This window comes from Poecile atricapillus, chromosome 4 (genome assembly GCF_030490865.1).
Source record: "Poecile atricapillus isolate bPoeAtr1 chromosome 4, bPoeAtr1.hap1, whole genome shotgun sequence".
Classification (NCBI taxonomy): domain Eukaryota; kingdom Metazoa; phylum Chordata; class Aves; order Passeriformes; family Paridae; genus Poecile; species Poecile atricapillus.
The window spans coordinates 39,175,619-39,199,410 of NC_081252.1; the positions used below are offsets into that span (position 1 = coordinate 39,175,619).

The 23,792-nt window shown below is 39.2% G+C and overlaps 1 protein-coding gene across 1 annotated transcript; it reads right to left on the reverse strand.

Moving 5' to 3' along the window:
• Positions 1 to 1,530: 1,530 nt before the first annotated feature.
• MFAP3L (microfibril associated protein 3 like) lies at positions 1,531 to 23,545 on the reverse strand. The gene is made up of 3 exons (XM_058838550.1): positions 23,314 to 23,545; positions 11,334 to 11,735; positions 1,531 to 7,693 (listed from the first exon to the last, which is right to left on the reverse strand). Exons 2-3 carry the CDS (start codon positions 11,614 to 11,616, stop codon positions 6,831 to 6,833), a joined length of 1,146 nt encoding a protein of 381 aa, XP_058694533.1. The 5' UTR covers positions 11,617 to 11,735; positions 23,314 to 23,545; the 3' UTR covers positions 1,531 to 6,830.
• Positions 23,546 to 23,792: the final 247 nt, after the last annotated feature.

Consider the following 23,792-nt stretch of genomic DNA (forward strand, 5'->3'; position numbering starts at 1 on the left):
CATTAGTGTGTAAATATTAGCCTATATAGAAATACAGCATTTCAGTTAAAAAAAAAAAGTGGAAAAGCATTGATCAATTAATTTGAAATTCACCTGATTTACATAATATCCTGAAGCTGTCTGCAGTCTCTTCAGAAACACCAAATTTAGAGAGGCCCTTGCACTTGGCCAGCTATCCAATGAGTAAAATAAACCAATCAAGGTAGTGGATAACTGATGTATGGATGATGCAAATGTGCTATTGTATCCGTGATGGGAAAATAATTGTGTTAAGGCAGAGGTTTATCATATATTACTTTTTTTCAGATGAACACACAAAGGAACATAACATGCCCATAGACTCACAAATGAATGAAGACATTTATTCCAAATGGGTCTCGGGAATTATGGATTTACCTGTTCTCTTGATGCTGTTTGGCAAAAAAAAAACTGCTGCAGTCTATTGATTAGTTCATCCTGCACCAACCTGGAAGTAGTTAATTGTATGTCTCCATAATTAAAATTGAATTATACATATAGATCTGAGCAATCCTGCCCCAAAGCAGGCAACTTAAAAAAAAACCCACTAGAATCCTCTGATTTATTTTAAAATGTGAAGAATTTTAAGGAAAAAAAAAAAAAATCTAAGCAGTAAAACAGAACGCAAAATAAGGTTTTGGACTGGAAAAATGAAACAAGAAGATAAATCTTCAATGGAATATTGAATTCTTTTTTGATCTTACAAAAGGAGATCACACAGGGTAGAGAATATTTAACCAAGAAGACAGCAGAAAAGAAATGCACTTCCACTAAAACCATAAAGAAGATGCTGTCACCTAGGCAGAACCATAAAAACCATAAAAAGGATGGGTAATATCTTCCCTGATAAAAGACATTCTAAGAGAAGGACCGGGAAATACGTTTCATAGTTCTGTGATAATTTGCTTTGATGAGTGAAAATGTCATTGTTTTCAGGAATCTCCTTTTTCTTCACTTGAGCATGTTTATGGTAAAACAAGTTAGAATTTAATATACTTTGAAGATAAATCACCTCTGGATGTTTTCAGTGAGCAAAAAAGATTTCCATCTTAATCTTCCTAAATTTCTCTCTATTTTTTACTGCCTTTTCCTGAGGCTGTTTACTCTGCACATATTAGAGAGAAGGATAACAAAGCATTTTAAATAAGAAAGATCTATGCATGTCTCCTTAGAAGGGAGCTTCTTTTTCTGGCTGGTATTTTATTTTTCTTTTTGGAATTCTGTTTTCTGACTATGGGACTATGGTGGTGTTCACCAGCAGGAAAGTGTTAAATGATGCCCAGACAACTCGGGAGCTGTCTGTCAATCAGGGCTAATCTTGAGGCTGAAGCAATAAGAGGCTTCAGAAAGAGGAATGTCTTTCTGGCATTTATTTTGCTTCTCTGTATTTATCAATTGAGAATGACTGGGACTGAATTGTTAATAAATAAGAATGGTTTATTGTGTGGTAAGATCAAAACCTGTACAAAAGAAGGCAAATATATTTGTTAATATATTAATATATTTGCTAATAAGATTAGCTTCCTAATCTTCAACATGAAATCTCAAACTCTGTGGCTCCACAACAGGACAGGGTGGTAGTCTGTGAATGGCATTTGATACATAGTTAAATAGTCTTGAAAATAATTTTTAAAATGGCAGATAAGGGAGAAAAGGCTCTTTTTGATAACTCTGGTACTATTGTCATGCCTAAGGTCCTTAGCCACATAGGAAAGGTTCTGGTTAGTGTAGATGTAACAGGAATCTATTCTCAAAATAGAAACTGGCTATAGAATGGCAAAATAATTTTATGGTAATACTGAATTTCTACTCAATCATAAGCAAGGTTTTACATGTTTTCCTTATGCTACACAAGGCTGGCTTTTTTTTCTAATTTTTGCCTTGTTTTGTTGTATGAAATAACTTCTCATAACATCAGTGTCCTAAGTCTGCCACATTAATCATTTTCTGACATACATTCTGATTTTGAATAAGAAATTGGTAACTTAGCTACAGTTTACATTACTGTCTTTTCCCAATTTACAGACTTACACATACCATAGATTCACAAATCAGCCTTTACTGGAAGAGTAAAAGGACTCAGTTTGGGCCTGGGAGCTGGAGAGCTAAATATAGTACACAGCATTAGAGCCTGGTACAGCTAGGGGGAAAATATCCATTTGGGGACTTATAAAAAGGTCAGTTTGGAACAGAGGTGCCTGGGGTGCAGAAACACTTGTCCTGACAACTAACTTCATTCTGTTCTTATTTGAGAAGTGGCACATCAGAGCTGCTGGGGACAGAAGAAAATATAGGGATGTAAGACAGGGAGAGAAAAAAATGGACATAGGAAAGGTTTGATCTGGTTATTCCAAATTAGTGCAGGATGTAGGCTATTAAGTATCCATTTCTGTGGGAAAGTGGTGTTGTGGTACCATAAATATTTTGTTGAATGTATACAAACTCAGGATACTCTGTGCAAATTCTTTATTGAAACAATGATCAATGCACAAGCTACATCACATTTCATTTTGCCACTTCAGCATGAACTTTTCTCTTTGTGGTTTACGGCCGTGAGCTATAAAATCATAACAGTTATTTAAATCAAAATACAGCAAATGCTTCTCAAAAGAACACATTCATATTTGTCTTACATTTCTTGTAAAATCAAAAAGAATTTCATAATAAATGAAATATAACTTACGATACTTTAGTGCAAGCATTTCCTTTGCATCTAAGAAGCTTTCAGTTGTCCCACTAAATATGGCATACTTAAGAGGCCAACTCTTAAAATAGCATGCTGCCAAGTTATCCCATGAGAACTTTGAAAATCTGACACTGTTAACACTTTCTAGAATTAGTTCATCTGACCAAACTGAAAGTCAGAAAGCCCTGGTTATATGTTACAGTACTTTTGTCAAAAGGTAACTGCAAATCAAGGAACTGACATAGTATCTACATTAGAATAAAACAGGCACTGATTTTTAAAAAAATCACCATCTGCCCGTGTAAGCCATTTTGCAAGTCTTATGATTATACAGTAGTTTTTAAGCACAGGAGTGTACTTCTGTGCCTTATCAAGTACCAACAAACCTGCACAAAAATGCTGGTCTATGGGTTCTTTTTATTTTTTATATGACAGACAAAAAATAACTGAAGGGTGGGTTTCATCACAAACATGATCAAATCAGAGAACAAAAAAATGTTCAGCAGTAAACAAATGCTGCTCAAAAAGAAAATGTTGAGAAAATAGATAATGACTCCTGTGTTTAAGTGGTCTGATTAGTATGGTCTTATACTTACTGAAAAAATAATATTGTGTAAAATTAAAATCCAACACTGATTTCTTCTGCTGCAGCACTCTAGTCATCTTTCATGAAGTTTGGCAAAAATGTTTGAAAATGGTGTAAATATATTGTGCAAATCTCTTTTCCTTATTAAGCCTGGCTTGATGTTCCTTTGCTTTTAGAATGCAATTTCAGTTGGACTGGATTTTCCAGATTCTGTGTGTTTTAAGAACCATTGGTGTTTGGTGGTACTGTAAATAGAAAAATGTAAAAAAAGTGTGCATAGTCTAATGACAGGAACAGATTAATGCCCCTGAAGTGCTTAAGGTGCATGAAAATATGTAACAACACAAATATTTATGTTTTCTTAGAGCCATTGTTAATTTTATGTTTGTAAATTGTGTTTTTTGACTATAAGGTAGCCATTTGCTAAGAAATACTGCAAGAAACAATTGACTACTTTATTATAGCACAGTCAGAAAGTTTGGAATGGGAAAAACAGATTTGGGTCTTGCTTCCCATCTGTCTTCCACAAAGGAAGTTCCTGAAAGTGTATAAAAAGCTTTAGGCTTAGAAGTGTCATATAATGGATGCATAAGACACTGAGCAGCAGACACAAAGCCACCAAAAAAACCCACATAAATCAGAACCATTAGTTCTGTATAAAATCTGTATTTTCTTCAGCTACATTGCTGTTTAGTTTTTATTCCAATAATAACACAAAGCTAAATGTCCAGACTGGTTGGAGCAGTCCTACCTGTGAACTCTCAGCTCTGAGTGACTCCAGCTCTAGAAAATTCAGGGTTCCCTTTGACCTTGCAACAGCAGGAATCCAGCACTCCATGTATTGCATATATCTAACCCAAGTACCTGTTGCTTATATGTGGTTTGCAATGTGCGTTTATGCGTACTTCAAACACTCCCTTTGTGGGCAGCCTCTAAAGAAAAACATCATTTGTATCTTCAAGGAAGCTTACACAGCGATAATGAAGAAATCCATGTGGATTGTTAGCTCTCAAATGTTTCTCAATAAATAAATAATAAAGAGGCTGGGGGACAGCCTGCGAGAAGCAGTCAGGGTCAGAACACCATAGAAATACATAAAGGGGTGTGATCTCTATTGTAAAAACTTAATAGTTTAAAAAGATTAAAATAAAAATACTGTAATAAATATTTGTATAACTTTAAAAAAATTAAAATGTAATTTAAAAGTTATTTTTATGCTTCCAAGGAGAGCATCCTTGCTTATCTGTGCAATCTTAGTTGGGCACCAGGTAGGTAACTTTAGAATGCATGGGCATTGTTTGTAAATGCTGAACAGGCAGAAACGTCAACATACCTCTTCTTAGGAGGTTAAGGTGAATTAAAGGAGTTTAGTGCAAGTCCCAGCTTTTGTTCCTGCCCTTGTCCTTTTTCATATCAGAAGCAAATCAAGTGACTTGAAAAACTGATGTGAACACTAAACGGAAATGTCCTTTGGATTCAGACAGAAGATAACAGTTTGCATCATACTATTGTCAATCACACTGGTCAGAAGTGAGGTTCTTTATGGTATTCTCTTAAACTAACTTCTGTCTTACATTTATATTGCTTCGCTGGAACACAAATATTTCCAGTCACATTCCTAATCAGACTTTGCCCTTGCATGTTTCCTTTTGGGAATGTGCAAATGCATTTTGTATAGAAACCTGCCATTGTGGTTAATTACAAAATATGAGACATCTGAATGCTGCCATTTCTTACAAGTTCATTGTAAAATCTGAAGCCCATTATTAAACATGTAGATTTTTTTTAACAACCACAGAAAGATAAATATGGAGCCTTCTCTGCATCACCTATGAAATTTAAGGGTTTTCTTGTATTGCACTGCTGGTGAGGCTCTGCGCTTTAACATGAGGAAGTTGGCAAAAGACCTCAGTTCATCATCAAGGGTTCTTTTATGTACCTGCAATATTGTCTGGTCTTGATTAACCCTACAGTTAATATAACTGATTGCCTCCAACAGACACATTATGGAGATGTGGCTGCTTCGTTAAAATGTCCAGAGAGCAATCCATGCAGCATCTCCCCATAGACCTAAGAGACATCTTTTTCTACAATATATTTGATTCCAGATTGATTTTAAGTATCTATATTTATACTACAATCCTTCTTAAACACTTGTTCATTAGTTCCAAACTAAATGTGTCAGGTAGTTAAATAATATGCTATTAACCCTACACAAACTCCTTGTAAATGCTTTCTTTCCAGACTCATTGCAGAGAAGGTACTTTTTATTGTCTATCTGCAAGAGAAATTATCACTTCCTTTCCACTCCCAGCATTTCCTGGCAGAAATGTTGATACTTTTTAGTGCCAAAACTGCTGCGATCATTAAAGCTTTACTGGGGCAGAATCACATGTAGTCAAGCAGTGAACATCCTACATGTAGGAGGTTCTCATAATCTTAATGCAATTACATTACATTTAACGGTTTGCATGACTGTCTTTCTAATTTTATAGGACACTTGATTATATTTTTTTTTCAGTTTGGATACAACACTCTCAAATGAGTGACTGATCATCAAACTGATGCTAATATATGAATTTAGGCTTGATCTTCAGAATATATGAATTTGCTCAAAATTAAGAAGCCAAATAAAAGGGTATTTTGCCATCTCAGCCATGTCATCAACTGATTACTGGCATTTGCAGAACTGTTATAGAACCTGCATATCTTCTGCTAAGGTAGTACATAGTTACTGCTTCTAAATCACTTCAAAATAAGACATCTTGCATATTTGCAGCTGTTTGCCATATAAACTTCTGGCAACATAGAAAATGTTCAAATGTATGCAAAAAAACCCTGCAGAGCTGTTGGACTGCAACTTTCTGTAAGATGTTTACAGGCTTTCCCAGCTGTAATATACACATCAAAGTTGTTTCTTTATGCAAAATAAACCATTGTTGGCATCTTCATTCCATGAAAAAGGGATAACTATTTCCCATGTGGCTAAGCAGTGTGGTCTCAAATGAAATGGAAACATTTTAACTTTTTTTAATAGTCCTCTAAATCACAATACAGCTGAGCAAACAGGCTTTGTAAATTGGAACTATTAGGATTTTATTTGGCTTCTGGAGTGCTGCCTCTTGGGCAATATTTCAAATTCACAAGTTAATATTTGCAAAAATGCAATAGATGGAAATAACAGGAGTGAAGGAGGAAAATGGAAAACAATTTTGTGTTCAGAAAGTTCAAGTGTCCTACATCAAAGACTACCAGTGACCTCCAGGAGGCCACTCAGGTGACTCCAACCTAGAAAATGCTGAGGTAAATGTTTTTTGGAAATATTCCTAATCAAAAAGAGCAATTAATATTAATGTAATAACAATTACTCTGCCATACATCATGGTAAACTAAACTCAAACTGAGAAGAAAGTGCCAAATAATCCACTTACATGCTTTTGCTATGATAGTCTCCAGGTAAGGCTTAGCGGCAAGTACAATATGTATTTTTAAAAGAGCTCCACCTGATTTTCCTGCTATGCATAGATTCAGGAGTAACTATCATACATGGCTTTCATATATAACACATGTATTTTTGTCATTTGCCAATGCTGTGTCATCAGAACTCAGTTCAGCAGAAGGCTCAGGAGGGGGCTCCGCAGGAAGTGCTGGTGTTTGAGGAGTGTCTTCTTCCTTTGTGTCCAACTGCATGCTTTCCTGTGACTGACCATCCATGCAGTCCTTTTTGGACAATGGATGAACTGACACTTTTATTGCAATCTGTTGAGGTGGCTCATGCAGTGACGATGCGTCCGAGTCAGCTGTGGGAGATTCACTGCGTGTCAAAGCATTTGGGATCATATAAAGCTCATCTGTTTCAGTGGTTTCCTGGCCTTCTGCTGCCTGCCGTACAAAATTCTGTCCTTGCTCCTCCAGACCAACAACCTCCATAATTTCTTCCATTATAGTCCTGCAGTTCATGATGAGAGGTGGCAAAGGTACACTTCGAGCAAGCTCTTCAATATAGCGAGCAAATTCCATGGTCTTGAACTGGGTTACTTTGGCAAGCTCGAGCGTTTTGGCTGATGTGATAATTGGGATACGCTTTGCAATCTCAAAGGCCTTCTGAAGCTTCTCTGCCCCTTCTGTTCTGAAGAATTCATTGATTGCTTTCTCAGTTTTCTTCAGATGACTGCTCATCATACATAACCGAGTAATGTTCAGTATCATAACAATGGTAAAAGCAACAAGGCAGACAATCATGTAATAGATTCCCATATCTCCAGAGGTAAAAACAACCCTCAGTGTCACAGTATTGTTAACACTGCCATAAGCATTAGATGCGACACAGGTGTATTTACCTCGGTCTTCAAATGACACGCGGGTAATGTTTAGTAGCCCGTTGTCAAGAAACCACCATTTTCCTGTTGGAGAAGAAACAAGAGTAACTTAGAAGTGTTTTGTCAAAAGATCAGAACAGTATTAAACATCAGCTTTATCAAACTGGCTTCATGTTTTGGAAGAAGGAAATGTTCCTGAGAAGAAAAAGAATTTACCATCATAAAGGCCTGAGATCCTAGCTGTGTTACTATCAAATCCCTGACATCCTCTGGGTAGTCAGAGCATGCCCTAAAAGGGCCTCATTAAAAAATGCTAATATGCTTCACATCCATCTCAATCTTGTGGTCAGTTAAATTACAAAGATAGGACTACTCCAGAGAGCCACCCAAACACAGGTAACACTTCCTCAAAGAACAGGATCAATGGGATTATGAGGCAGAAAACCCTCCTTATTTTGTTCCCTGACAATGCATTTGCATACAATTGGGTTATTTTTGGTGTTTTGTTACAGTATGTAATATAATTCTGTTAACGTAAACTTTAAACCCCCCTAACATTTCAGACATAATATACTACATTGCCTGCCCTCTGAGGCTTATTAACTGATTACGAAGTATGATTTTAAAGAGAGGGAAGTAGGATAGGAGGAGTAAAATAGATGGGAAGGAGAAGAGCCATGACAGGGAGCACTTTGTTTGTTGGTAAGAACCTCTACACACCACAAAAGAACTTCTTTTGCCTTTAAAGGTAATTTCTTTCAATGTAATATAATTGCTAACTTTGTCCTCTGCATGGACATATATATTTCATGTACATGAACACTTCCTATTCTTTGAACCTGGCACAGCAGAACAGTTCGGGTATGAAACTGCGTTTGAAACAACATGTTAAAAAGCCATCACTCCTATCACCACTAAAATGATTCAAGATTCACCTATTTACTTATTTATTTATTTGCCACTCTATATGGGTAATGAATTAAGATTTTTAGATCCTCAAGTGAACTTAATTTTTATTCAAATATCACTACACTTTTTAGGAGCTGAGGATGTATATTTTTTCTTTATTTGGTGTGATATAACTTCTTAAATTGGAACTTTGCTATAAAAAATGTAAGTCAACTCAATCAGGAAAGCCTAGTGTCACTTATTTCCTTTGTGTAAACCGACTCCTGGAAGTATTCACATGGTGGAGAACAGCCAGAAAGTGGAATGCCTCTGTGACTTCTGAACACTACATACAGGGAGATGTCATACAGATTTCCTTTTGAAGCAATAACAAAGGCTGATATAAGCCAACAAGATCAGCTAGTACACACTGCTCCACAGAGGAGACTCAACTGTTTTCAGTCTCTGTAACACAATCCCAAGCCATTCCTGACAGATATTTGCTGAATGAAGTAAAGGAATTTAAATAACCATTTAAAAATTCCATGAAAAGGAATGTCAGGTGTTCACCTGTCTTTACCGACAGATTTTTCCTCCTTAAACCTAACCTAACCAACTGCTATTTAAGTCTATTAAGGCAGCTGAAAAAGACACAGAACCTGTAATGAGAGAACTAAACATGCACAAAATCCCTGTGCATTCATGTAAATCACAAGGCAGGACTGCAGGAGGTTGGTGTATACCTCACTTCTCCATTTATTTTATCCTTTTCACAGAAATTCTTTCATTATTAGAAAGACTTTTCTGGTATTTTATCCCCTTATTTCTTTTAAGGAAGGAACTGTGGGAAATTATGCAACTCATTAGTCAACAACCCCTTTAATTCAGAGTAGTTATGGGATTTTACCATGTTCACAGTTTTTTTAATTAAACATGGCTAACCCAAATTGTTTTTTTTACATTATCTCTAGTAGAAGCCTATGTAGGAAGTATTCCCACAAGATCCCTGCCTCAGTCCATGTGTACAGATAGCTCTTAATTACATCTTTTTATCCTCTTACTTAGAAGTTTTAACTTAACTAAAACAGTATTTTTTACCCTAGCATAATTCTTGAAAACAGCTGAATAATTTTGCCTGCAATTAAAAAATGCAGAATAAATAAAAGCTTAGTGTAAATCCAACGTTCACATTAAAAAAAAATCACAACAACCTGCTAAAGTTACGCAAACTCAGAGGAAAATTCCTTTACAGGGGAAATGTTAGCATCTGCAACAGATGACACTTCCTCCACCTCCAGCATAACAAAAAAATGCAGAGTAGTCACTGCTCAGTATTTCTTTGAATTGGAAAGCTGGTCCTTTTTGCAAAGTAGGTTACTATTAATTGTGAAATGACAAGATGTCTTGTTATGTATCCTGGCTCTAGCTATTATAAATGACATAATGGCATTGAACTGTGACTCATAGATCCACGGGGTCTATGCCAGTGGATTCTGACAGACATATTGACCCATATAAGAAAACAATGATTGGAAAAGGTATTGATGGGTTTGATAACAATTCAGTGCCATACTTAACACCACAAAGAAAGGGCTCAAGGTAGAAAACATTTCTTATAGAAAGACAGTCTCTTAAAGGAGGCATTGCACTGCTGAAATTCTAAGTTAAAATGAATTGTCCTAATACTACATCTTCACTTTTTACTGATTTAGTCAAAGTTTTTGCTTACCTACCTAAATGTTTGTTTTAGCTACCTCCCTCAGCTGACTACACAAAGACCTAAATTTAGATGCCTAACTAAAGGGGATATTTTCTATTAGTGAACCTTAGCAAAACACTCCAGCACACTAATTGCAGTATGTTGCCACAACCACACAAATCATGCTCGGAAGTCTGCTTAGTAGCTCAAGCAGTTCCTTTCTCTAGCTTTACTCAGATAATGATAACATGCTGTACTGTAAAACATAGCTAGTTATGCAGAAAGCTCTTACAGATACACACTGCTCTTTCATGTCAAGCTGGGTCAATCGTTACTCCTGTCACAGCAGAGTTCTCTGTCATGTCAGCCATTAGTTACGCACGCTATCTTACAATTAAGAGTTTATTTCATCATGCAGTGAACAAAGCAGTCACTATGGAAGGATTACATGAGAAAAACACCTTTCATATATCCACACTCCCCTCAAACACTCCCAAGAAGTATAACTAGGATTAACACCCAAACCTTCCATTTAAGGAAAATAAGCTCGTGTGTAATTATGATCTCTGGCAAATGCTACTGAAGAGTCTTAACTAAAGCCAGGGAGGCTCAAATTTGTTTTGTCCTTCTCACTGCTGCCCTATATAGGTTTTGCCCTTGGTTGTTTAGAGTACCTCCTATTTCTTACACTACCATGGCACTGCACATAAAGACAGCAGGCATATCACGGAGTTAGCTGTGTTGAGTTCAGGCCAACAAACTATTCTCATATGTCATGAGAATCCTCCTTTGAGTTGAGAAACAGCTTTTTAATCTTTTTTTTGGTGCCAGAGAAGAACAAAGGAGGACAGAATGAGAAACAGGAACAAACCAGAAGTCTTCCAATGAAAAGAGGTCTGTCTACACCTTCTGTTAATTGCTTCAGCTTCTTGCTTTGTGTTGCTATAAATAACACATAAAAAGTTACTGTTTTCTTCCAAGGTGTGCATAAAAAATTTATAACTGCCACCAGGCTTTCATTTCTTTTCACACAGGAAAATACCACAGCCCAGCCATTAAATTCAGGTTATTTGTCAACTTGCTGAAATCAGAAGTGTCTCTGGAGAGGCTACATCGGTGCTATTACTAAGATCCTACCTTTATTCTCCTCCTCTTGGAGCAGGCGGCCATTGGAATTGTACCATCTGTAACGTGGACTGGGACTCCCTTGGACATTGCAGTCGATCAAGGCACTACTGCCCTCCTTGACTATGATGTGGTCGATGCGGGAGATCACCACAGGCGCGGCCCCCGTGTGTGTGTCAGTGCGGTTGAAAGTGCTGTTACTCACATCCTCAGCAGTGGTCAAAGCTGCTAATAAGATGACAAGGCGTGTGGTAGGCAGAAAGTACAAAAAGTGGCGGCTGTTCAGTATGTCCATTTTCCTTCAGTGCTGTACACAGCTGGCAGGGAACTGGTTCTGTTGAATGCAAGTCCTTGAGGTGAGCAGCTCACAGGAGAGTTCTACTTTGATCTGTGCGATTTTATGTTTAAAATATCCTATAAAATGAATAAATGAGTACAGTGAGACAGCATATATAAACAATCCATTAGATATGCTCTTTTAAAATAGTGACACATCCATTAATGCATTTCACAATCATCAGCGCAACGTCTTGCCTAAATGCTAATGTTATCACAGTCCTTATCCTTACTGGAAAAAGGTGCATACATTTTCCTGACAATGGTGTTGCTCCGAGTGACAGGCGTAGAAGGCTTTTATCACCTAGACACTTAGTAGCAGTTTAGCTACAGTAGCAGCTACAGTTTTATGCCAAAAGTTCAACAGACTTTCTTTTTTTATTATTTTTTTTTTTAAAAAACCATTTGCAAAATCAATGGGAAAAAAGGAGGTATAGCACATTAAAAGCTGTCACTACCAGTTTGGTGCTGCAATGCTATCATGTACATGGTCTTAGATGAGCTGTGAAACATGATGTAAGAAAGAACCATTCCAGAAAGGGTTTTTGGATCTAATGCTGGAATCCTTGATATAGACATTTTTTCCTAAACACAGAAGCACATACAGCAAAACATCTCAGAACATTCACTTTTCTTAAGCTACTGCTGTCTGAGATAAAACATAGCATAGAAGACTATTCTTAAAAGAGAGTATTTCATGCTTGATAAAGTAATTTCAGTGTTGTTATTTTTAGAGCAGATTTGTGAAGAAGAGTATTTGCTAGTGACATAATTATGGTTAATGTCCCTTTGAGATACCAATGAAGTTGGGACTTTTCCGTTCCTTATGTGGCATTAAGCTGTTTGCCTGTGTATTTTTTGCACACTCTCCCTCGGTATTTTCCCTCAACTAATCACCCACAATGAGGCCTTTCTGAAGCAGTGATTTCAGTTTCTGGATAGAGGCGGGGGGGTTACAAATGTGCTCTCTATTGGCCTCATTATGCTCCCAGTGAACACAATTGGCATTCAGGACTGACTGAGGGCACAGTGTTAGCCTCAAAATAAGCACCTTGGAAAATTTCACTCAAGAGTCTAAAGACCACAAATCACATTAAAATCACAGAGTATCCAACTATACTGCTTTTACTCACGTGTTTCTAAGGTAAATAACCAAAACTTAGTGAAATTTATTAGATAGAGGAATCTATCTGGAATTCAAATATAGGAAACTATCTAATGAACTTTCCCCAAATGAACATTTCCATTTCAAAAAAGTTCATTTTTTCTTAAATATACATTTGGCCCATGGTAACTTATCTGCCTTAGCACACAAAATAACTGCGGACAAGATGAATTACCTAGATCAGTTCAATACATAAAGGAAACACTAAAACAAAAAGAAACAAACCAAAAATCCCCTTCCTTATTTTCTACTGTATTCAAAAAGGAAAAAAAGCATCATTATTCTCTTTCACTGATAATATTTGATTTAGGTTGTTTTGTTACGCATCCTCTCTTCCCTGTAAAGCAATGGACTTGCTTTCATACAAATAGATACAGGTGTTATTGAAAAAACAAATTAATTCTTCCATTTTACAGGATGAATCATTACTAAAAATGAAAACCTATGTTTTTTTAGATAAACTGCTGGCATGATGTAGAGGTCTGTCCCAGCTTCAAGCCTGTCCTTTTTTTTTCCTCTGCTCTTATAATTACTGAATATGTAAGTATTTCTCTTGAAGAGACAAATTTTTAACTTTAAATTAATATGCAAATCTCATTTGTCATATAAAGCTATATAAACAATGACTTCAGAAATCTATTTCCAATTATGCAAAGCAGGTAGAGTCTGTGCTTTTGAAGGTACATTCTGTCTGAGTCAGCAGTTTGGAAAAAAGCCCTTCAGTTCTGCCTATTCACTTCAGTAACTATTTACATCTCATTTCTACTACTCCATTAACCTTGGAGACTGACATTCTTCATGATTACACATACTCAGTCTATAAAATGTTTCTGTACAGTGTCACAGATCTGCACTGCGCCATACAGAAAAGCCAAAATCACACTTCCTTGCAAAGAAGCAGGAACAGAGACTGGCTGGATTAAGACAATGGGAAGGACAAAAGATAACAATATAAACTGATTAAGCTTTGTGTTCTAATTACTGTCTGGGGCTTGTTGTTACTGCATTTGGGTCTATCATATATTTTTACAGCAGAAAAATCAGTAGCAACCAAAAAAATGTGTTTATTGTGGAGAGCAATTTGCATTCCAGAAGGAAATGTAATAGCATCTCCCCAGTGACTGAACAGAAAACCTGTAAGGAAGGAACCAACAGTGTATTAGGAAGCTCAAGGTAGCTGATTCTGCACAGCACAGGGATGTGGGCCCACTGATTCTGCACAGCACAGGGATGTGGGCAGAAGTTTGGAAGGTGTGATGGCAGTAAGATGTTGCCTATTCCGTATGTTTACCTGTTTTGAACACAGAGCATATGGAGGCAGAAACTGTGCCTTTGTGTAGTGATAGCAAATGTGACTGGTCCACAATATAGACAAAGGGTTGATTACTCTGATTGTCTGAAGGTAACAGTGACTCCCTCATTCTGGCCCCATATTGAATCATAAATAGCTGCAGTAAATTTGAGGAAATAGAGATGAATAATTTATGTCTACTGTGTAAGATTCTTACCTACTCCCTTGTCTACTCCTGGGAATGCACCTTCTCATATATGTTCCTGGAATGTAGAATATTAAGAAAACACTAAATACCTCTGTAGGTACTTTTCTATTTGAAACTGAAGTTTCTACTACTACTATTAACTACCGTTTGATGGATAATATGAGGAATAATCAGGCAGTAGGTTTAGAGCAGAATGTTTGGAAATTAAGGTTGCTGCTTTCATATGCCATCCGGGGAAGTGCCTGAGTATGTTTGAGGAGATTGGGAGAGATCTCTCTGAAGGACAGTGTTTTAAGATACAAGTTTAGACAACTAGGAAGCAGTAGGCAATCTTTCCTTTGGTGTGCATCCTCTCCAATGTTATCAGGAAACAAAAAGAGATAGAAGAAAGCAAAGGTTTTCTTAGCCCCATCTGACACAAGAAAGTTACAGGGTGGCCATGCTGGTACCTGAATGTCCAGGACCCTCTGCAAACCTGCTGAGCATGACCAAAAATGCTAGAGTCAGGTTAGGAAAGCAGGCAGAAGCAGACAGAGAACTGAAAGGGTAGAAAATGTGCTCATACCAGATGATGATGCAAAGGAAGATTTGCTGAGTTCCTGTCCTACTGCTTTGCCATAGGCACAAGAGCAGGAGATAGCCCTGAGGATATTGGGGAACACATATCTGGGAGCCAGATGCTGTGCTAAACATAAATGATGTAACAAGTTATGGTTTAATGACACAACTAAATGGGGAGAAGACTGAGACCAAATTGGACTGCTAGTGATATCTGGCAAAGCAGCAAGAAAATCTAGAGTCTTGGAGAAGTGGGTACAGTGCTCTCACCCAGGATCTTGGCCACAAGAGGCAGAAATTAGCTGTGACCCATGATAAACCTGAGGAAAGCAGCCAAAAATGTAACCTTTCAATCTGACCTAAGTCAGAGAAAGTTGTATTGACTAGACTAAAACAAGGATTCCTGTAATAACTCCTTGATATTGAGAGTAACACAGTACTCTAAAGAAGGAGGACATCTGCAATCCCGAGACTTGCTTTGTTGGAACAGATTGAGTCTTGGAGTATTTTTGTCATGAAAAGGTCACTATAAACAAAGAGCTAATTTCTGGTCATGAAAAGAATGTAATTGTCAAAGCATATGAGCAACCTGTAAAATACTTACAAAAAATAAAACTCTATATAATATAATCAGTGTGGTTACTTGCATATACTTTTATTTTAATTTTATTTTTTTTTTATATTTTTTTTACTTTTAAATTTGCGCTGCATGAAATGGAAAAAGAACATCCCTGGCTATTCTGAGCTGTGTTTTCCTCCCAAAGCTGTAGGATAGAGACAGGCTTACCTCTGAAGATGGAGTGAAAGGAATCCCCAAACTTTCCTCCAGCACCTAGAACTTGTATATAGGAAACTTTCCCACAGTATTCTATCTGGAGCAACATTTACCACTCAACAATGCTTGCCAGTGGTCCATTGATTAAATAGTTTCGGTTTTTAATTCCCCAACCCAAATGGTGTAAATTGAAAATACTAAAGTAACAGATCTACTGCTTGTGAGATTAACTTCCAAGGAAAGACTTGAGCCACATGAGAACATGTGACAAGCTTTACTTCTAAGTGACATGATAGCCAACTCTAACATGCTCTCTATGCATTTCTATCCAGAGAAATCCCCTGCAATGTGCTCCAGAAAAAACAGAGATGTAGTGTGATAGTTTTACTCATAATTAATGTGAAACATGGACAAAAGCTACAACTTCTCTGTCCAAAATCAGGCATCAGTCTAAACAGAAGACACATCTAGGACTGACTAGGAACATTAATCAGAGACTTGTTCTGTCTGACCATTTATTTTTTCATGTCATAGGTGTGTTTGCTTCCCATACTACTGCCACCAAAGAAAATGTCAATGGGTGATGGGTTGTAAGTGCTGCATTTGTGCAGAACAACATGATGACAGAGCACAAAAGAACAGAAAAGGAGGGCAATGATGCATACCTTTTCCTGCCTTGATCACATCTGTAAGACTGGCCTGTTCTTGTTCTCAGAATAATGTGTAATCCTATTAACTGTGAGGTTATTCAGTTCATAAGTGAAGCAAAAGAAGCCAGCTTACTGCATAATGCATAAATTGTGCTCCTATAGCTTTAACATCCAAATGCTATCTTCATTGGCTTGTAAGTGACCAAGAAAATTAAATTATTTACATTCTACTTCTCACTTGTCTAAAAGAAGTATAAAGGCTGATGCTACAAAACAAAATTAAGGCTAGTTTTTTTATTATTCAAAAACTACTTGCTACTTTTCCTAGTTTCTATAGGCGACGTCTTTTAATGTCTGTGTTGCAAAAGTTAAGAGATGTTCATGAAACAGGAATGCAAATGAAGGAACTTATGCCACACAGGTGAGAAGCTCACTGCCAGTTTATAGGCTTATGAGTGAGAACCACCTACTGAAAAGTTCTAATTATTAGGATTCAGACATGCAGATGAAAAGAAATGTCACTCATTTACAACTAGCAGAAAATTTCTGACTTATTTTTCTCCTCATTTGTCAGTTGATAAAATACTGATGCTTGAGTTGCAGAAGAGCTCTGCTCATTCTCCTGGACTGGGGAATTTCTCCTTCAGAGCTTCATGGCTTTCTGTTTCCCTGGCTATGTTGAATAGGTGACCTGCTGGTGATGTTTGTGAGATGAAGAGCTTCCTTCTGCACATCTAGACTGGGAACTCCTAACTGGAAGCAGCCCCCAGCTATATGCTTATTTAGTCTCTTCAGCTGCCTTCAGCTGCCTGGGCACTTTAGGAAACCTCTCAACAGGGCAGAGCCCTGGAAATGTGTGCTCAGTCACCTGGTGTCACACTTGCTGATGGGAGGGTATAGAGAAGACAGACATGGGCTCCTCTGAGAGATGTGCAGTGAAAGGACCTGAGACAAGGGACACATGCAGCAACAACAGAAATTATGAATATTTATGAAAAAACTTTTATGCAGGAGGTTAGTCAAGCCCTGCAATAGGTTGCCCAGATGGGCTATGGAATCCCCATCCTTTGAGAAGTTGAAAACTTGACTGAGCTGGTATATACTGGCCCTGCTTTGAAAAGGCTGTTGAATCAGATGGCCCCCAGAGCACCTCCCCCAACCTAAAGAAACTCTAATACTCCAGAAACACAAATACAAGAATTGCCTTGGGCAAGACAATGTAAAAAAAATATATCTGATCTTAAAAATTGCTATATGTGATGCTGGGAAATTGTCATCATGATCTCCATAGTTTTTTGAGCAGCAGCATTTTAGAATGATAAGATAGGCTGAGAGTGTTGACTACAGCCTGGGAAAAAAAAAAAAAAAGTGTTTGGCCTGCTGCATTGTATTTACATGATAAGAACAGTACATCTCCTCTTTACCATATAGAGAAGCCTTATTTCCAGCCAAGATAACTCTGAACATCTTTGTTGCCCTCCACTGGACTTGCTTCATCCTGTCCACATCTTTCTTGTGCTGAGGATCCCAGACCTGGATGCAGTACTCCAGGTGGGGTCTCACAAGGGGAGAGGAAAGGGGGAGGACCATCTCCCTTCAAGGTGATTTTCTCAATTTCTTGACATAGGATAAAATAAGGGCTGGGAATCTGTGAAGATTCAAGAGAGACTCTGTATAATTTACAAGTACAGATTGATAGATTATGACAGCCTATGATGAATGTGAGGTCTTCTGTATATGCATTATCGTATAAGTGTATGACCCTGGGCAGTGAAGAGGAACGGCTGTCAGTATGGCAACCTGGAGACATTTTCTAGCACTCCTGTCTTAAAAACATTATAACAAAGAAGCCTATAAATTAATTGTATGTTTTGCAGGCATTGGTAAGTTTTTACAGGCAAACATTTGTCAATCTATTTTGTCAGGTGACAAATGATAAATAACAAAAAAAAAAAAAAAAAAAGGAAATGGAAAAATCAAGGGCTGTATCTTATTCTACCATTAATGGCAGAACCTGATCAAAACTTAGTCATTATAAGCTTTTGTCTTCTACAATTATTTTTTGTCTGAGCACACACAGCACTGTAGAGGATAACAAAGGAAAGAAGCATCATAAAGACACAACTGTCTTAGTTTCAGGGTTCCGTAGTGTAACAAGACACTGCAGCAAGAGAGCAGCAAGCAATAAAGTGATTACATATTTTAGATGTGCAACGGAAAATTAATGTTACATCCAGACTTTTTATTTAGGGAAAGAAGCATATGCCTTTCTATTCAGCAGCTGTACAATGAAAGAATTTTCATGTTGCCTTTATCAGTCTGTAAATGTTTTAGAAGTTCTTTACTGTAAATTTCTTCTCAGTTTATCTATGTCATGACTTTCTTTATTCTCTTTATCCTACTTCATGTCTCAATATTGCAAAACTAGCAACCACATGGCATCCTAGAACTTCACTTTAAATATTTGAATGGACCCATTGATTTAACCATGTCTTTGAACCGTCTGATGTGCACTCTTCTGATGTCAATGAACACTCAGAGATGCTAATGCATTAACCTAAAAAAGAATGATGACTGTTGGAGGGTAATTATTGGAGAGGTTATTTAAAAGTACCTTAAGAATACCAAACCTCTGGAACATCCCCTTTTGATGCCACAGCTTCTGTAATTCCAGCATCTCTGCCATATCAAATCCACTTTTTGCAAAATACACTGAAGCAACAAAAGCACTCAGGCAACTTGGATGCTTAACTTCTCATTAAAAAGTTGTAACTCAGTTGCGCACTCTTATATCGACTGAGAAATCGGAGTTTTCATTCTATGTGGTATTTTAATGACTGCAGCAAAAACAAAGCTCTATATTTAGTGGAGAAGCTTGCTGTTTTTCATCAAGGCAGGTACTGTCATGAAAATGTGCTACTGAGTTGTAAGTTGCCCAGATCATAAAGCAAATTTAACACTATCGATTGTGGAGATTTTTCAAGGCCCAGCTTGTGTTTGATTCGGCATAAATGCTTTGAAGAATTTTCTTCTTGGAAATAAAAACGTTGTTCATATAAATTATATAAATTTATATAGATTATATAAATTATATAGATTTACTCAATGTTTGTATTTATTTGGAGGCTGTACAATTACCATTCAAAATAGTTTCGTATACAAAGCTCTTATACCGGAAACATTTGTATGGCTTTAAGAGTCCCTTGCTTAACTCCTTGCAAACTCAGCACAGCTGCTGGTTTGCTGTTGCAGTAAATGCAGACGCATCAGTGCCATCCCTCTGTTGAGAAAGGAGGAACAATGAAGACGCACAGAGAATCCCTCCCACACTTCCATGTACATCAGAGCTCTGCCTGGTTTCACCAAGTTCTACATGTCTTTCATTTTCTTTACACACCTTGTATCTTTTATTTATTCCAGCACTCTGTAAGCATTATTCTGCCAATAGTTTGAATAACAAAAGTCAGCAAATGCAACAGATTTCATATGCTCTTGACAAGGCTTATGAGACTCTGCTAAGAACATAGCAATGCAGAATGTGGCCCAGTTCACTTCCTTCCTCTTCCTCCTTTGAGCTCTGCTTGCCAAAGCTAACCATCCCTTAAGCATGTCTAGTGGTTTTCTTTCTCCAAAGGAAGAAGGAAAATTCCAGATGTAGGAATATATTTAAATATAACACAAAATTAAAAATTAAGTTTTGTTTAAACAAAGATATGAAGGACTTTGCAGGCTAAAAATTCTATTTAAACTCTAAATTTTGAACAACTGAATGTTTTCAATACACCAATATAGCTTATATTATGCTCTTTTAACAAAAGACTCACATATTCTTTGGAACATAAAAGAAAAAAGAATAGGAGAAAACAGATTTGAGTATGACTAATTCTTCCCTATCCCTATAGAACTGTAAGATGGATATGATTTTTAATGATTAGCATTCACATTTATTGGTTGCTGGGATACGGGGCAAAGAGGTTACACATAGATACCATGATTAGGACAGGATTAACCTTGTCAGAGTGGGAATTTATAGGAATCTAAGTACTCATGACTGATTGCAACTGAAAGTGATTATTTCAGGTTAAAGGTGTCTGCGCCCCTTTCCTCCTTAAGTAACAAAGAGGGCAGAAGATGGATTCAAAAAAGTTTGCCCTGCACCACACAGCAGCTTAAGTCTTGCTTGTACCCAAACATGATCAACTCAGCCCTCTCCAAGCATGACTGTCTATTGCTGTGTGTATGCAATAATTTAGCTGAATGCCCTCAAGAGTTTACTAAAGAACCTCCATAATTTCAGACTTGTGTGCCAGTTATGTCTATGCTGCATTGAAAAGTGTAACAGTAAAGGCACATAACCTTCTTAGCATCCAGTACCGTGCGTGTACCTCACAGTCACACACATAGGTAGGGGAACCATGCACACACACAGGTAGGGGAACCATGCACACACACACACACACACACACACACACACACACACACACACACAGCTGCAGTGCCCTGGCACCTGCCTGACTAAAAATATCAGCAAGAATCTTTTCTTGGAATGAAACTCTCAGTGTGGCAGACCCATGTCAAATAAATATTAGGTCTGGGTTAGGTAGGTTATGCATTATGCAATAAGAAATTCCTCCACATATAGCGGCCCTTTTCCAAAATAAAGTTACTTACACATATCTGTGCAGAAGTTGTTATTGCTGATAAATGCTTTAAATGCTGCTATGGATGATGTTCATGACAGTAACTGGTGAAAAGTGATAACCTCCCCATTATCTCGGAAATTATGTTTCTAAAGTGGGTCTGTATATGGGCAGAAAATGCCACTGTTTGAATTGCCAAAACTAAATAACAAAATTAAGGATACAGAGAAATATTTGCAAAAGCCCACAAGTCTGCATGAATGGATGGCAGCTCAGAATTTCAGGAATGAAAAAATCCAGGAAGTATCTAAAACCTTGGTCTTATGCCAACCTTTTGGTGACATATTAATACAACCCAAGACATCTCAAAGTAGGATCATAGGCATTTGTGCCCGCAAAGACTTCCAGTAAAGGTACAATTTGCTGAGAGGGAAAGAAGACCCTGCTAGCAGAGCTTGGTACACGTTGCTTTAGCTACTGGCAAGCTCACTCTCTCTGTTGCAAATTGCATCCACATCTCACTGGTACTTTACACTGGGCAAGAAGTTTAAACTATAAAAGAAATGCCAGCCCCACATTCCAAACTCTGTCGACAAGAACTGAAATGGAGATTGGTTTTTTCCATTTAAATCGTTCCCCAGGAGCCCCTGTCATTGTGTCACAAATGTGACCCTCAGTTGGCTGAGTTTGGGTTTTGTTCCCCTGATTAAAGCAATGAATGTGCTTTAGCCAGGTTCTGTGCCAACTCCATCCTCCTCCTCCAAAATTGTGCAGAACCTGTCTAATTGCAGGGAGGCAAAGGGGATGGGGAAGGAAGGCAGCTGGAGTTGTATGATATAGATCACTTCAGAATTCACTACCACACTCTCACCATGTGTTAAATGTTTTAAGAGTAACTGATTTTATTTCTAAACTTTATGAACCTTCAGGACAGGAAATACACAGTGGACACAAAACATATTTTTTTTGTTTGTTGTGAATGTTCTGCGGTTTGTCCAGGCCTCTGAAAACCAAATCCTTCAGAAAAAAAAAGGGTGTACAATGTGCACTCCAGCTGTGTAAGCTGCACTCAGCACCAAATAATGTTGATATGCTGCAGTCTGAACGAGACAGATTTCTAATAAAAAAGGATTTCTAGTAGAGCAAGCACAAGTATATCAATGGTGCTGTTGCTAACTGTACACACTAAACCAGACAAAGGATCCCTGCCACGCAAAACTTCATTTGCACTGAAAAAAATCTGCCGTATTTTGTCCTGCTGCAGTGAAAAGAGGAACACTTTCACGATATAATGTGTCCAAAGAACTAAAATGCTACACTTTTCCCCCCCTTAAACCCTTTGTGTTCTTCCTTTTGAAATAATTTTACGGTTCTTCGGACAAATGTACCAAATGAGGTCTGATTTAGAATTTTGCCACAGTTGATACTTTTATTTCCCCAAGCAGGGTTATCAGTGTAGCTCCATTTGAGATGCTTCAATTTAACAAATGAAAGAGGGCTGTTAGGAAGTGTAGTCTCTCACAAGACTCTCCAGACAGATGCACTAGAAAAGTGCCTGTTCAGTAGCGCTCTGTGTTCTCTTAAGCTCCCTTGTCCGGTGCTCAAATTGGCCCTGTTAAGAAACAGGATTCGAAGGATTGTTTCAAGACCGCTCTGAAGTGTTAGATTCTAGTTCCTTCAGATCACTTATGAAACTGAGTGTTATCTTATGAGGCTATCCTGTGAAATAAATGGGTAATTAAAGCAAAATATCACGAGGCATCCTTTATTTTAAATCTAAAGCGGAACAACTTAACCTCTCTGTGAAGTCAGCCCCATCGAAGAGATCCCTGTACTGAGGTGTCACCTCGAACTCCCCTTCCCAGGGCGGGACAGCAGCGAGCATCCTGCGCGCAGGAGCTGGAAGGCTCCAGTAAAGCCTTGGGCTCATTAGCTTTCTTTTTGCCTAACGAAACCCACTTTCCTTCAAGATTCGGTGCTGATTTGAAATAATCTCCTGAAGTTTCATGCTGAACACAGCCTTACTGCGCTCTCGTTGCGCCGGGAGATACCGCGCTCCACGCCGGGCTTGCCGCGAGTGACAGCCGCCGCGGGAGCAGCGCCGTGCGGGCTGGCCGAGCTGCGGCGCTCCCCCGGCACGGCAGCCGGACCCTGCTCCGGCCCTGCAGCCTCCGCCGGGGCCGCCGGCGGGACAGCTCGCCCGGGGCTCACCGCGGAGCTCCGCAGCCACCGCGGCACCAGGGCCAGCTCGCAGGTCACCGGCAGCCGCGGCAGGTGCCGGCGGCGCGGGCGATGGAGGCGGCAGCGCCTCCCCGGGACCGCCGCCCGCCCTCTGGGGAACCGCGGCCCGCGCCCCCCGCGCCGCTCACCTGCCCGCCCGCTGCTCCCTCTCGCTCGCTGCCGCTGCCGCTGCGCTGCTGCCGCCGCCCCGCGGCAGCGCCCGCCGCCGCGCCCCTCAGCGCGCCCCGCGTAGCACCATGCCGGGGCCGGGCCCTCGGCCGCGGCCGGGGCCGGGGCGGGCGGAGCGCGGCGCTGCCGCAGTGCCGTGCCGGTGCCGGTGCCCGTGCCGCGCCGCGCCGTGCGCTCCCGCCGCTCCGCCGCTGCCGGCTCCGGCGGGGAAAGTAGGTCAGGGCGGCACTGAGCATGCTCGGGGCCGGGCCGGGGGGCGGCCCCGGGGCCCGCGGGGGGTGCGGGGGGCGGCAGAACCCTCGGCCGCGGGGTTGAGACGGGGCCAGCGGGGCCGTGCGGCGGCCGCAGGAGAGGCGGCGGGGCCCGAAGGGAGCGGGCGGCGGCGGGGCCGCTGCGGAGAAGGCGAGGGGTGCGGAGGATGCGAGCCCCCTCTGCCCGA